The sequence below is a fragment of the Zasmidium cellare genome (assembly GCF_010093935.1).
Source record: "Zasmidium cellare ATCC 36951 unplaced genomic scaffold M409scaffold_1, whole genome shotgun sequence".
NCBI classification, from domain to species: domain Eukaryota; kingdom Fungi; phylum Ascomycota; class Dothideomycetes; order Mycosphaerellales; family Mycosphaerellaceae; genus Zasmidium; species Zasmidium cellare.
This window is the reverse complement of record NW_022986945.1, coordinates 1,572,255-1,587,159: the sequence shown is the minus strand read 5'-3', so window position 1 is coordinate 1,587,159 and position 14,905 is coordinate 1,572,255. Positions and strand designations below refer to the sequence as shown.

The 14,905-nt window shown below is 55.3% G+C and overlaps 6 protein-coding genes across 6 annotated transcripts; 4 read left to right on the top strand and 2 right to left on the bottom strand.

Moving 5' to 3' along the window:
- Positions 1–122: 122 nt before the first annotated feature.
- M409DRAFT_16269 (uncharacterized protein) lies at positions 123–749 on the top strand (the record flags this gene model as incomplete). Its single annotated transcript, XM_033803556.1, has 1 exon — positions 123–749. The coding sequence occupies one exon, from the start codon at positions 123–125 to the stop codon at positions 747–749; it is 627 nt and encodes a 208-aa protein (XP_033674887.1).
- Positions 750–1,124: 375 nt separating this feature from the next.
- M409DRAFT_16268 (uncharacterized protein) lies at positions 1,125–1,679 on the top strand (the record flags this gene model as incomplete). Its single annotated transcript, XM_033803555.1, has 1 exon — positions 1,125–1,679. One exon carries the CDS (start codon positions 1,125–1,127, stop codon positions 1,677–1,679), a length of 555 nt encoding a protein of 184 aa, XP_033674886.1.
- A 281-nt stretch (positions 1,680–1,960) lies between these two features.
- On the bottom strand, positions 1,961–2,543 carry M409DRAFT_48895 (uncharacterized protein; the record flags this gene model as incomplete). The annotated part of the gene is made up of 4 exons (XM_033811072.1): positions 1,961–1,968; positions 2,032–2,404; positions 2,467–2,486; positions 2,537–2,543. The coding sequence occupies 4 exons, from the start codon at positions 2,541–2,543 to the stop codon at positions 1,961–1,963; spliced, it is 408 nt and encodes a 135-aa protein (XP_033674885.1).
- Positions 2,544–2,963: 420 nt separating this feature from the next.
- On the top strand, positions 2,964–9,962 carry M409DRAFT_48894 (uncharacterized protein; the record flags this gene model as incomplete). The annotated part of the gene is made up of 2 exons (XM_033811071.1): positions 2,964–3,067; positions 3,164–9,962. 2 exons carry the CDS (start codon positions 2,964–2,966, stop codon positions 9,960–9,962), a joined length of 6,903 nt encoding a protein of 2,300 aa, XP_033674884.1.
- Positions 9,963–10,392: 430 nt separating this feature from the next.
- M409DRAFT_62180 (uncharacterized protein) lies at positions 10,393–12,456 on the bottom strand (the record flags this gene model as incomplete). Its single annotated transcript, XM_033815057.1, has 1 exon — positions 10,393–12,456. One exon carries the CDS (start codon positions 12,454–12,456, stop codon positions 10,393–10,395), a length of 2,064 nt encoding a protein of 687 aa, XP_033674883.1.
- A 1,029-nt stretch (positions 12,457–13,485) lies between these two features.
- On the top strand, positions 13,486–14,602 carry M409DRAFT_62179 (uncharacterized protein; the record flags this gene model as incomplete). Its single annotated transcript, XM_033815056.1, has 2 exons — positions 13,486–14,359; positions 14,475–14,602. The coding sequence occupies 2 exons, from the start codon at positions 13,486–13,488 to the stop codon at positions 14,600–14,602; spliced, it is 1,002 nt and encodes a 333-aa protein (XP_033674882.1).
- Between the last annotated feature and the right edge of the window lie 303 nt (positions 14,603–14,905).

Here is a 14,905-nt window from a genome sequence, read left to right as displayed (position 1 = left end):
GGCATCACATGCGCGGTAGCTTTTAACGCCTAGCCTCTTTGGTACGCACAACTACTCATCATTTATCGAATATAATATTTCTGCTTTCCTCTCCCCGCTTTCTCTTCGCCCACCACACGAAAATGGCCACCGTTCACGATTCTACAATCGCAACGGCGACACCAAACACCAACGACAACCCCCTGGCGCCATCAACCATGTCCGACAACGCCAACAAGACCCAGTCGCGCCTCCTGCTCCTCTCCGGAGAGCTGCGCAACGCCATCTACAACTTCGCCCTGCTCACAGAAGACCCGATCAAATTCAACAAAGAAAACCCGACTCCCCCAGGCCTCCTCGCGGTCAACCAGCAGATCCGCGCCGAAGCCGCGCCCATCTACTACCAACTCAACACCTTCGACGTCTCCAACCCGGACTTCTCGCCCATCGCGCTCCAAGTCTTCCGCAAGCAAAGCAAGCCCTGGCTGCCATCCACCATGATCCGGGAGCAGCGGAGTGTGCGGATCGAGCTCAAGATTCGGTCCGCGAACTGGGCGAATGTGCTGGAGTGGGCGAAGGTGGCTCATGCGGATTATGTGTTGGGGTTGTGGTGTAGTCAGGAGCTGTGCCCGGCGAGTGTTGAGTCGGTTACCAGGGTTTTGTTTACGGCGGCGACTCTGAGGGATTTGGAGTGGGAGACGGTCGCGGTGGTGTTGCAGCAGATGAGGGAAGTTTCGGAGCTCGAGAAGGTGGAGTGGGCGAGGCGATGAGTGGGTAGTAGAGGACTTTGGGGGTTCGCTTTGATGCGGCCATCTGGGAAGGGCTTGCCAAGTTGGGGGAGATCATGGACGGTGCTGTTGATATGGGGAAAGCAGATATGGGGAAAGCGATCTCGACTGTTGGAACGGCGGACGGGCAGTATGCCAGCTCTTCATTATGTCTGTGAATACCTAGGTAATCTAAGAGATCTGGTAATAGAACTTTCGCTTGACGTCTTGCACTTTTTTCAAATTTTCGCCTGCTCCTCCTTCAAATGTTAGCCTCCGGTCCCGAACTCTTTCCTTCCCTGCTTGATCATATCGCTTCCACTTCCACTCATCATCCCGCGCCTCTCTGAGAACACTCGCCTTCATACCACCGCCACGATGGCGTCGCAAGAATCAATGCAAGGGGGTGAAGGTGGCCTGCATCTTCTTAGTCTACCGGCCGAGATGCGCAACTTCATCTACGCCGAGGTCCTCATCTCCAACGAGAGGATCAAAGTGACCAAGGACAACTATCAGCAACCAAGCCTGTTACGTGTCAACCACCAGATTCGCCACGAAGCACGTCCAATCTACTACTGCCAGAATAACTTCACAATCGCCTGCCCTGACTTCGACGCCACAGCATTGGTCGCTTTTCGCATCCAAAGCAGAGATGTTGCCCCTAGCATGCTGGGAATCGATGGAAAGAAGCCGGCGATATCGCTCAAGTCGCCAACGCATACACAGCCTCGCAACTGGTCCAACCTGTTCCGCTGGTTGGGCGCACTGCATCAAGACGACTTTCTCATCCGCTTCTCAACGAAAGGCGACCCAGGTCGACGAGTCGCTAGGGCTATGATGTTGGTGGCTGTCCAGCTCCACAGCCTGTCTTGGAGAAGAGTCAAGCACATTTTGCGGGACGTTGCATCAGCGCACCATGTGATGTGGACCTGAGGATCTGGGGCTACCGCGTAAAGGACTGAGATGGATGTTTCGGGCAGTGGAAGACGTTCGCACATTTGTGAAATCCATGAGACATGGTGGGAATGTGGCAGAACTGATTCATTTCTTGGCCGGGATTGTTAGTGGGACATGGGAAGTGGCTGTTTCAGGTGTCAATTGCGGCAGATATCTAGTCTGCCTATCGAGTCTCTTGCTCCCAACCGCTGTATGCAGTCATCATAAACGCCTGAATGCACACCCAGTTCCACCTTGCCGTTTCCGCGCGCACAGAATCAGAATCCTGTCCCAATGTCAGTATCTTGCCCAAACCCAATCACACTCTTCACAGTATCCTTATACGTACGTAATGGGGTGAAGAACCAGCGGTTCTTTCCACTGACATATCGCTCCTCCAGGGCCTTCTTGACCGTCTTCTTGGCCTCCTCGCGCTGGCTGACCTCAGTGAAGGTCTCGTTGGTGACAACGCCCTTCAGACCCTCCAACTCGAGCGTGTAGCGGGTGGGCATGAGGTGGTTGTAGTTGATGACCTTGATGAAGGGCTTGACCTTGCTGCGCTTGTTCTGTCGGGTCTTGCTCATGCGGCGGGTGATTTGTGACGGGTAACGCTCGATGCCGGCGACGAGGGCGTGGGGGAAGGGGTGCTTCTTGCTGCCGTTGTCCTGGGGCTGGATGATGACGACCTTCTTGCCTGCGTAGCGGCCGCGCGAGATGATGGCCTGTGAGAGGGAAAATGTTAGGATTGGGATGGGATTGGAGGTGTCGCATGCGCTCGACGTACCACTCGGCCGACCTTGAGGACTGCAGAATAGTCAGTAACATATCATGCGTTCATTCGGGTGCAGACGTACACTTCATTGTCGCTGGCTGTGGTGGTTAGTACAGGTTGTCGTGAAGTCGATCGTCGTCTCCACGAGATGGAGAATTCGTCGGCTGTGTGTAAAGCTTGGCGTTGCGGCGAAAACGGTCTAGTGGACGGACTGGACGGCCCGATCTAGTTGCTGTGGTGACGGCGGCGTTTACATCAACCCTGGGCTTTCTTGTGGTCCGCTCAACGTCCAGAGCCACACGTCACACCGCAATCGCTCGACCGACTACACCACATAACTACAACTGCGCAGAAATAATTTTGGGCGTGAGCAGTCTTGCGGAAGAACATCTCCTTCAGAACATGCCATTGTTCGCCGTGCTGGGCGACCTTTAGACTGCATCGCACGCGCCACATTCCAGCAATCTCGTCCCGACTCGAGCTACTCTACCACGACCACCACCACACACATGCCGGCCATGGAGCGGGAGAGCTCGCGGGAGCCCGACCCTGTCGCTCGTCACCAGCATTCCTTTTCCTTTTCCGATAGTAGCGGCCGGGCGAGTGTGCCGATGTAAGTACAATGCGCTTGCTGACATCACGTCCAGTGCGCCGAATCCACGCGATATGGCGACGACGAGATGCAATTACTGACGCGAGTCAAACGCAGGTGGGACAGCTCTGACCCGGAACGCGCACCTCCCCCATTACCACTCAATCCAACGACTGGAACTCCGACTACCAAGGCGAACACATCCGCTGGTATTGCCGCGGCTGCCAAGCAGATAGTTGAGAAGGCGCGTGAGAGCGCACCGATATCTTCATACACCTCAAATGGCGCGAGAGAGTCGCAGGGATCTCCAGAGAAGTCGTTGGTCAAGGGCGCACATCACAGGCGCATGCAGTCGCTACAACCAGGCCATGTCAAGGATCTGCGAAGCTATCTGGACAACAACCGATCGCCTGACCGATCTCCGGAGAGGCCTACCTCGCGCGGGTCTTTCATGCCATACAGTCGCGTGAGTAGCACGGAAGACTTTTCGCCAACTCCAGAACGTTCTTCGACTCCTACCCCAGCCGAACGCGAGCCAGCAAAGGAGACGCCCACCCTTCGACCGTCTACCAGACAGCCACCTCGATCGATTCTGGGCGAGAACACTCCACCTTCGGCGACTATGCTTGCTCTTCAGACCATGCAAGTACCAGATCCACCATTAAACGATGTGACGAACGGCCCAAGCACACCAAATGGATCAAGAGTCTACACGAATCTGGACTTCTCGAGTCAGCTTCTCAACCTCACCACCATCGCAACCAACTTGCAGAAAGAGATGGCGCAATTGAGCAGGCGAAGCAAGGACAATGCTACGGATCTGATCAGTTTGAAGGATGCGACCAACCAGCGCGATGAGGATATTCGCAAGAGCCTTCGAGACCTTTCAACAAATGTCAACCTGACCCAAGGATTACTGCCGCCTCCACCTCCAATTTCTGGCGGCACCAGAAGCACAAGCGGTTTCAGTGCACCGCAGTTTCTAGACAGCAAGGCATTCAGTTCTCCGCCATCTGCGTCGAAGACCTACAACCTTCCAAGAGCGGCCAGCGCGCATAGCTTCCTTGATGGAGATCGATGCGGGTCTCCTTCGCCGTACTCTGTGGAAGGAGCTGCTAGCGTCGCAATGCTTGAGAAGATCATTCGCGAGATGGTCACCAAAGATGGCCAAGAGCGTCTTCTATCGACACTCTCAGAATTACTGGACAAGAGTCGGAAGGAGAATGTCGAGGCGGCGAAGAAGGTGGAGCAATTGTCTGAATTCATACGGGAGAAGTCAGAGTCTCAGGCTCTGGTCCACGTCCGTAATGCAGACGGTGGAGCGCCGAGACTGGACATGAACTTTGGCTCACCGCGAGAGTTCTCAAAGTCGGTCGACAAATCCAAGGGCGCCGATGGGCCTGGACATGAGGAACTGATGAAGCTCTTGAACCGGATCAAGGACTCCGTCGCACATTCAGGCGGCACCAGCTCTGAGGTCAAGGGACTCGTCCGTGATCTTCGAGGCGAAGTACTCGGTATGGGTAGAGAGCTGGGCAAGAAGCTGGACCAAATCGGCGAGACATCATTGAGCAACACCCTCGATCGGTCGATCAGCGATAGCAAAGACTCCGAGCATCTTGAAGAAGTCCAGCGCGTGGTCGAGGAAGGCATTGCCGAGCTCAAGCAACATTTGTCAGGTGTGCTCAAGGAGCGCGCAGAACAGGACGACGACACCTTCAGACAACTCGCCACTACACGCTCTGGTCCAAATGGAGACGAGATGCTATCCATGGTGAAGCATGCTTTGGCTGAGCACAGCAGCGTCACCGAGAAGCGTGAGCCTGACGTAGAGAGCATCCCAAACCCCGGCCTCGACAGAGATGGCGTGCTCGACGCTGTGAAGGAAGGCCTGAAAGACTTCGAGCCCAACATCGAACTTCAGCAATTTGGTCTGGAACGTGACGAAATCCTCGCAGTGCTCAAAGAAGGACTGGAAGACTATCAAAACAGCCGCACCGAGCCAGCGCCTGCTGGCATCGACAAGGGTGAACTGTTTGAGGTCATGCAAGAGGCTCTGAGAGACTTCAAGGCTCCATTCCCAGCCGAGCAACTTGAGCAAGTAAAGGAGGAGCTGATTAGCAATGTGCGAGAAGCTCTGTCCGAGTTTACGCCTCCTCCAGCGGCATCTGCGATGGACAGCGAGGCGATGCATGCTGCTGTGTTCGAAGCAGTCAAGGATGGACTGGTTAATCATGGTCCAGCCGGACCCCGAGAGATCGAGATCAGCCGAGACGACCTTTTTGACGCTGTCAAGTCATCTCTCGACGGGTCGACGATACCATTTGGTGGCTTTGGCGAGCAGGTCTTGAGCCAACTGCGCGAGCTCGTCGATGGAATGCGTCTTGAGTTCAAGCAATATTCTGCTGCCAATGGTCGCGACACCGAGCAGGTCTTGGATGCCGTAAAGGATGGACTGGAGTCTCTTCGAACGGAGATTGAGAGATACGTCGACCGCGCACAGGATGTCACCGGAAAGGACGAGATTGTCGACACAGTCAAGACAGGCCTTGAGCAGCTTAGCCAAGACGTCCAAGGCTACGTTGCCCATGGCACTGGACAAGATGCTGGCAGAGCTGAGATGTTGGAGTACATCAAGGCTGAGTTCGAGCACCTCCACGATGCTGTCGCCCATAATGGGACGTCTCGTGAGGTTGAAGAGTCTAATGCTGGCCAGACCACAGCCGTCATCATCGCTCTCAAGGAGGGCATGGACGACGTGAAAGCTCATCTTGAAAACCGACACGACGACACGCAGTCCAACGAGGATATCAACGAGGCCATGAAGGAGGAGTTTGAACAGCTTAAGGGTTCATTGCTCAACGCCTACGCAGCGGACAAGAGCGAGCTCATCGAAACCATCCAGGACAGCATGGGCGCGCTGCACTCCAAGCTCAACGGTACTGGACTCAGCAATATGTCTGGCGGGTCCTCTGAAGAAGTTGTACACGCGCTGCGAGAAGAGATGAGCACACTCAAAGAATCCATACACGCCATGGTCATGGATGCCGAGAAGGATGCGGTCATCTCTGGCGTGCAGCAAGCACTCGACGAGCTGCGCACGCAGCTCTCTGCAGACCACGACGATGCTTCAGCTGAAGCACTTGGCGCTATCAAAGAGGGACTCGAGTCGTTCAGGGAGTCCTTCAACAGTTCGCTGGTGGTTGGTGGCGGTAGTTCGGGCGAACAGCTTGAGACGCTTCAAGAGATTCGCACTACACTTCTTGAGGTGAAGGAGTCCGCAACAAAGACCGTCAGCGGCGGTATGACCGATGAGCAGCTCGAAGCATTCAGAGGCGAGTTTGAGAACTTGCGAACTTCGATCGGCAATAGTGTCGTACACGGCGGCTCGAATGAAGAGGTTCTGGATGCCGTTCGCCTAGGCCTTGACGACCTTCGCTCGCACCTGGAGAGGAAGCTGGACAACCCAGAGCATGTCATGTCGCATCAAAGCCAGGTGCTTGATGCACTGAACGACGGCCTGGACAGCCTCCGCACTGATATCGTGAAGACTTTGGACAAGCCTCTCGACATGACTGTCAACTACGAAATCCTCGACACTCTGAAGGATGGTCTGGCCGGCTTGCGTGGCGAGATGGACAAACTCACCTCAGGCACCGGCAGGCCAGCCACTTCACGAGGCGGCGAGATTGTGCTCGCTGACGGTGCTGAGGTTGGTACCTCTCGCGAACTTGGGCTCGACGGAGAGGTTCCAGCAGGCGCAGAGAGCATCAAGCATGCCAGCCTCGAGAAGGTCGAGGTCCTTCTAGCGCAGCTTCAAATCAAAATCGAAGCCTTGGACCAAACTGTCCAGGACATTCCTGGTCAACACCATGCTGCAGCGGCGCCTGAGGGCATGGCGATGAAGGACGATCTTGCTGCTCTCGAAGTCATGATCAAAGACGTGCAAGACAATGTCATCACTCTTGCGGCGAGAGAGGAGCATGCAGCTCCAGAAAGCGCCGCTCGCAAGGAAGACACTGATGCCATTGAGACGCTGCTTCGAAACACCAAATCCCAGCTGGAAGAGATGGCCACACCAGACTTTTCCACGATGGCGTCCAAAGATCACATCGATGAGGTACACGCTGCGGTTCGCACTGCCCACGAGACCATCGAAAGCCTTGCGGAGAGACTTGACAATACCACCGCATGCAAAGCCGATGTTGCGGTCGTTGAGGTCCTCGCCGAAGATATCAAGTCGTTGATGGAAGAGGTCAAAGAAAAGGTCAACGCGGCACCGTCCGAATCAGAGAACAAGCCAGAGCTCGTCACCAAAGCCGATCTTGATGTGCTCGGTGTGATGTGTGTCGAAATCAAGGAGCGTGTCAAGGAGATGATACTTCCCGATCCAGACGACATGCCTTCAAAAGCTGAGCTGGAGCAACTCCAAGGCCTCATCAACGACTTCCGTGAGAGCCATGACAAGATGAAGGACAGTTACGAGACTGATATCGCTGTTACCGCCAAGGCTTTCGATGACCGTAAGCAGGAGCACGAAGACACCATCGCTCAGCTGAGTGAGGTCAAGGTCCTTATCGATGAAGTCAAGGCCGAGCTTCTGGACAAGTTCAGCGACGGCGAGATCGGTGTCAACACCCTCGGCGAGACGCTGAAGGGTATTGAGGAGCGTACCAGCAATGACAATGTCATCGCTGAGGTCAAAGAGATCATGGACAAGGTCAAGGAAGAGTTTGAGCGTGCCCATGAATCTCTTGGCGCGATCAAGGTCGATCATGCTCAAGCAGCTGAGGCATCTCTTGAGAAGCAGTCTGAGCACAAGGATGCCGTACTCACCGCACTTGGGGACAAACTCGACACTCTGTTTGACGGGTTGACAACCAAGTATGATGAAGCACAGCAAGCTGCTGAAGAGAAAGCCAAGATGTTTGAAGAGAAGACCGCCCAGCAGGAAGAGATGCTGAGCACCATGAAGTCTCTGGCAGACGAGCTGAAGCTTTCCATCGACACTCTCGGCACAACATTGACCACCTTCATGGGTGATCTCCCTGCTCAGGTCGAGAAGATGACTGAGGATCACAAGACTGTCTTCAGCCAGGTCGCCGATACACACATCAAGCTTGAAGAGGCCACCGAAGGCCTCAAAGGCGAGCATGTTGCCACTCGCGATGAGGTTGCAAAGGTTCTTGCCGCTGTTGACGTGGTGCAGGGCGAAATGTCAGAGCATCATCCACGCTTCATGGTCACTCTCGAGGAAGTTCGCGCGCTCATCAGTTCTCATTACGAGCATTCTCAGAAGCATTCTGAGGCGGCCGCCGACCATGCTCAAGCTGTGAGAGATCTTCAAGACGCGCTCAAGGCCGGGTTCGAAGACTCCAAAGCCCAGGCAGAGGCACAGCGAGAGGGCTTTAAGTCGGATCATGAGGAGCTCAAGACTGCCCTGCCTGCTCTGCTGCCAGCTTCTGTCGAGACTGCGGTCCCAGAGAAGTATGATGATGCTGCTGTCCACGAGAAGCTCGACAAACTCATGGGTCATGTCGAAGAGGCATCAAGTCGGTCTACTCAACTTGAGCGTCTGGACCAGATTCATGAGAAGGTCATGTCCACCGCTGCGGAAGTGTCTGCCTTCGTGGCTGCACAGAACAAGCAGATTGCCAACGACCATGAGAGCAAAGAGAAGGAAGCTGAGGAGATCGCATTACTTCTGGAGCGTCGTCTGGAGCGCAAGGACCAGCTTGAAGCCGACATCACGGTACTCAACGAGGAGAAGGAGTCCTTGGCGAATGCAGTCGAGGCACTCAAAGCCGAGAAGGAGGCGTTGGCGGCCCAGAAGGCTCGTCTCAATATCGATGTCTCTTCGCTAGAGACTGCTCTCCATATCCGACGAGACGAGCTCCATGACATGGACAACAAGGCGGCTGCCATCGAGCGACGCATGCTTGAAGGTGTTATGAACCAGTCACGCATGCTCCTCCTTACAAAGACGACGAAGCCTCCCTCGCCGCAGAAGAAGAAGCCTCAAGGTCGGGATCTTCGTGTCCCAAGCAACGCTTCTGCAGTTTCAGCCCAGACTGTCACTTCATCAGTGCCCGCACTCAAGGCAAACCACAATCTCGCCATGAAGTCTCGTGGCTTGCACAGTGGCTCCCTGGCGAATACGGCTGAGCGTCGTATCATGTCACTGAACCAAATCAACCATAACGTGCCCACTGGTGCGCATGGCTTCGTCGCTACTAAGCCCAGCCTGGCAAACAGAGGCCTGAACAACATGAAGCGCAGCCACTCGGTCAAGACTCACTTCAACCCGCGGAAGCCTTCGTGGAGCGTCAAGCGGAATGTCAGCCTGTCGTCTCACAACAAGGAGAACGAGACCTTGTCTGAGGAAGACGAGGAGGACCTCTCCCGACCAGGATCCTCTCGCGGCGGAGATGTCGAGACTCCCAGTGACGTTGGCACTGAGCGTCGCACCAGCTACCTCTCTGGAACCGACGGCAGCATGACCTACGCCACCGGCAGCTACCTCGACGGCGAAGACGACCACGACCGCGAGCCAGGCCACTACGCCACCAGCGACATGACGTACGACACCGGCAGCTACCTGACAGGCAGCTACATGACCGGCAGCGAACTCGATCGACGAACCAGCTTAGGCAGCTCCGCCAACGGCGTCGTGGGCGTGCAATCCGCCATCAACGAAGAAGAGCCCGACGCAGAGATCGGCGCCGAGCGAGGCGAAGACGAGCATGAAGAAGCCGTCGAGCACGAAGTCGAAGCACCCAAGCAACTCGAAGCGCCGCCGTCTCCAGAGGCCGAGAAGAAGGGTATCGCGAGACACTTCGCGCCGCCGAGTGATAGTGGGCTTGGGACGGATTTGCCGACGGGGATGATGTCCGGTTCTGAGGGGTACTTCAAGTGAAGTGGGAGATTGATTGGTGGAAAAGGGGTTCGGTATTATGATGTTCACGGTTCTTTCTTGTTGATGCTTGATTGATTGATGTCGGGGTTTCTTGCCTGGCTAAGACGGTATAGCGTTTTTGAGCGAGAAGAGAGTGTAATCACGATGGTTCTGGGTTTCGTTTCTTCTTTTTTGATTGGCGTACGTAGCGGTTGTAAAGGATTCTTTTTCGGATTTTCAAGTCTTGTCTTGCTTCTTCGTCTTCGAGTCGGTGTGGTAGGGAGGTGACTGCGTGAAGGATATCGTTCAACATGCTATGTACATCAGCTACATACATATTACGCCTTTCCATCTTCTGGGTTCCCAATCTCCAATCGTACTGTCATCTGGATATCATTAAAAACAACACACATACACACACAAACCTCTCACAACCTCCCTCTTCTCCATTCTACAACTTCGCCTTCAACCTCTTCCCCTCCCCCATCTCAAAATACTCCCTCACCGCCTCCTTCGCCTTCCCCACGACACTCGGATCCTCAATCGTCGCAGGATACACCACCTCCTTCTCCCACTCCCCCGCAACAGCATGCTCCAACATCTCCTTCAAACACCGCCTCAACGTCTTGCCAGAGCGCGTCTTGGGAATAATCCCCGGCTTGGCGATAAACCCCGCCAGGGAGGCGATGGGGCCGATGGCGTGGCGGAGACGGGCGTTGAGGTCCGCGAGGAGGGCGGCGGGGTCCGAGGGCGGCGGGGCGATGGCGATGAAGGCGAAGGGCGCGTGGCCTTTGAGGGGGTCCGGGATGGAGACGACGGCGGCTTCGGTGATGGAGGGGTGCGTGGAGATGGCCTGTTCGATCTGGCCTGTCGAGAGGCGGTGGGCGGCGACATTGATGACGTCGTCGGCGCGCGACATGATGTGCACGAAGCCGGAGGCGTCGATCAGGCCGGCGTCGCCTGTGTCGATGTATTTGGCGTCGAAGCGCGCGAGGTAGGATTTGTGGAAGCGCGGGGCGTCTTGCCAGAGGGTCGTGAGGCCGGTGGGGGAGAGGGGGATGCCGAGGACGATGTTGCCCATTTCGCCTTGTGGGACGGGGGCGCCGTCGTCGGAGACGATGCGGATTGTGAAGCCCGGGACGGGTTTTCCTGCGGAGCCGGGTTTGATGGGGAGGGGGGTGTAGAATTTGTGGTCGTTGAAGTTGAGGGCGACGCCGGGGAGGAGGGCGAGGGAGGTCATGGGGGAGCCGGATTCGGAGGACCACCAGTTGTCGATGACGGTGGCGTTGGGGGCGCAGTGTTTCTGGATGAGCTCGTTGTACATCGTCACGATGGCGGGTTCGCTGCGTTCGCCGGCGAGGAAGAGGGCGCGGAGGTTCTTGAGACCGCCTTTTTCGCCGCGGGCTTTGAAGAATTTGTTTTGGGGGTCGTCTTTGCGGATTGCGCGGAGCGCGGTTGGGGCGGTGAACATTGTGTTGACCTTGTGCTCGTCGAGGATGCGCCAGAAGGTGTCTGCGTTGGGAGTGCCGACGGGCTTGCCTTCGAAGAGGATGGTGGAGGCGCCGGCGAGGAGTGGACCGTAGACGATATACGAGTGGCCTACTACCCATCCAATGTCACTGGCCGTGAAGAGCGTGTCGCCTGGTCCTCTGATGCCAAAGACATAGCGGACCGTGAAGTTGAGACCAACAGCGTGACCTCCTGCTTCGCGTACTACTCCCTTCGGCGAGCCTGTCGTGCCTGAGGTGTAGATGATGTATAGAGGCTCGTTGCTCTTGACAGGGACATTCTCAGCCCTTACACCTCGATCTCGTGCTCCTTTGACAACTCTCTGCCAAGTCCGTTCTCCTGCAAGTCTGTCTGTGTCGTTCCACCGTGACTCGTCCCGCTGCCAAATGAACACTTTTAACGGTTTGTGCTTGGCTTGCTCAACCGCTCCTCGGACCATGGGCTTGTACGGAAGCGGTCCCTTTGCGCCTTCGATTCCACAACTGGCTGTCAGAATAGCTTTCGCTCGACTGTCGTCAATTCGTTGTGCCAATGAAGATGCCGAGAAACCTCCAAAAACCACCGCATGTATAGCACCCAACCTCGCAACCGCAAGCATTCCCACCAACGCAGCCGGTATCATGGGCATATATATGATCACAACATCTCCCTTCCTCACACCCTCTTCTCTCAGAGCACCCGCCAAGATTGATATATCCTCTTCCAACTGCTTGTACGTGATGTTCTGTTTGCTCCCAGTAACTGGACTATCCCACTTGATCGCAATGTTGTCGCCATGGCCCGCTTCGACGTGTCTCGTAACCGCGTTGTATGACGTACTGATCTCTCCGTCCGGGTACCACTGCCAGGTGTCGTGTTCTATGCCATTGGGAAGCTTCTTGGTGAACTTCTTGTAGGTCGTCTGAGGTTTCTTGTGCCAGACGAGCTGCTCGGCCTGGTACTTCCAGAAGCTCTCGGGGTCCTTCTCGAAGGCGGCGTAGGCCTCGTCTTGCTTGTGGAGGGCCATGACGAAGGTAGTGATCTGAGGGAGAAGGAGAGGAGAGTAGCACCTACTATTATACAGGAAAGAGCATATAGTAATGCTACATGGCTGGTCGAATGATGGTCAGTCCAGAGCTCCCTACGTAGCTCGGTCGTCGGCCAAATGGGAGGACGGAGTTCTGGGCGAACTCGCAGTTGCTGAACGCCGACTACTCGCATTCCCTCACTGGTCCTTAGCGCCAAGGGATTCCCGCTTCCCCACAAACTCTATCCTCGTCCGAGTTTTCGCCGCTCCAGCTGTGGTGGGGGCTGAGATGCTGCTTCTCTTGACCACACTCGTCTCCTTTCCTGCAACGAACGGCATGCTTCCGCACGCCATCGATACGACGTCTCTGCAACATCCTTGGTGGTTCAAAGACGAGCGAAACGTCCTGCTCCAAGAGCGCCGCGCAGTCAGTGTTCCAACTTCTTCAGCTGCCTACAAGGCGCTGCACGACGGGTCCACTTCAAAGCTCATCATGCGTTGACTAAGTGGGCAGCAATATAATGGCAGGTGGTATCTTGCTCCGCTCTATCTGTTCCATGCAGTATGTCTGGCTTGGTCAGAAATACACGCGGCCTGCTTAGCTTGTGTATCGCAACCTCAGGGCGTTTTCGACACCGCCCAGCACAGCCACCTCTTTGCACATCACGCCCTAAAACGCCGATGTTGGAGGCAGAGCCGTCCAAGCAGCGTTCTTCCTTTGCCTCCCATGTTGGTGTTTAGCTGCCAGATAGTTGAGGCCGCCGTCAGTAGGCCGGCTATACGACTGCCTTGATGCTGGCGAATAGCCACAAGACCATACCCCATTGCCAATCGACATCGCTGCAGTTCGCGGGGCTTCCACACCGCGCCACACACCAACGCAACGATGACAGTAGGCTTGCCACTTTCTCCCTCTCCTACGTTGTCCTTAACAAGAGAAGGAACGCGCTGGGCTTCGGTTGTGGCTTTTCTTGACTCGTCTAAGACTCAGGATCAACAATATCCGAAGCATCGCAACAGGGCCTGATCATGCGCCTCCTCAACGTACATTCCCTCCAATTGGAGAAGTACGATGACATCGAAGAGACACCGGAGTATGCGATCCTCTCTCACCGGTGGTCGAAAAACGAGATGAGATTCGGCCATTTTCATGTCGTCGACTGGGATTCCATACGCAAGTCGGCCTTAGACGCAAGCCATGTAGACGACGTTGGCCTCGCCAAGATCCTCTCTGCCTGCGCTGTGACGAAGACCTTCAACCTCGACTATCTTTGGATCGACACGTGTTGCATCGATGGCAGCAGTAGCACTGAAGTCACGCAAGCCATCAACTCAATGTTTCGCTGGTATCAGCGAGCATCGGTCTGCCTTGCATATCTCTTCGATGTCTCCACAGATACTTCGGAGTATGGACAGTGCATCGACAAAAGTCTCTACATCCGCAAGAAGAGTCAACTCCTGCGTATAGGGCCAATTGAGAAAAGTCAATGGTTCAAGCGAGGCTGGACGCTCCAGGAGCTACTAGCTCCGCGGGAGCTCGTCTTCTTCGACCACGCCTGGAGACGCATTGGAGTAAAGACTGAAATGACCAAGCAAATCGAGGCCGCAACGCGCATTGATCCCAAGTACCTGACCGGCAATTTCGAGGACGCCAGCATCGCCACCAAACTCAGCTGGGTTGCGGATCGCACAACCACCCTTCCAGACGACATGGCTTATTGCATGGTTGGTATACTCGGCGTCAGCATGGACACTCGTTACGGCGAAGAAGAGCGAGCATTCATGAGGCTGCAAGAACTGCTCATCGAGAAAGTCGCCGATGACTCCATCTTTGCTTGGACGGATCCGAACCTGCCGCCAAGTCAAGGACATGGCCTTCTTGCACCTTCACCAGCCTGTTTCCGCCACACAAGCAAGATCCAAAGCCGTGGGCCCAATTACAATCGCAGGACTCAGCCTCCGCAGGTCACCTCGCTCGGTCTACGTCTGAATGCCCCTGCAGGAATACTCTCCTCAAGCAAGCGACAGTTGCTATTGTTGGACTGTTGGGAAGATAGCACAGGCCCAGACTACACCGTCACAATTCTCCTCGGAAAGGACAAGAATGGAACTTGGAGGAGATATTCTTGCAATAAATTATTGCTGAGACCTTCACCCGGTCGTTTGCGCAAGTTCAGCCGCGGCATGAGGTCGAAGTCTTTCTTGGTTCCGCAAAAGGTCATTGAGGATGTGACTAGGCCTACGCATCAACCCAATCATTGCGACTCTGGTCTGGATACGTGCAGCAGCTCTGGGTGGTCGGTGAAGGTGTGATGGAAGGGAATGTGAAGGCGATGAGCTGCACAGCGTCATGATGTCAATGAAGGCATACACCATGTGATGTTGCATTTTGCAGTTTCGATCAATTCCAGTCATACATATACACGCAATGTGACTGCGATCAACGAAC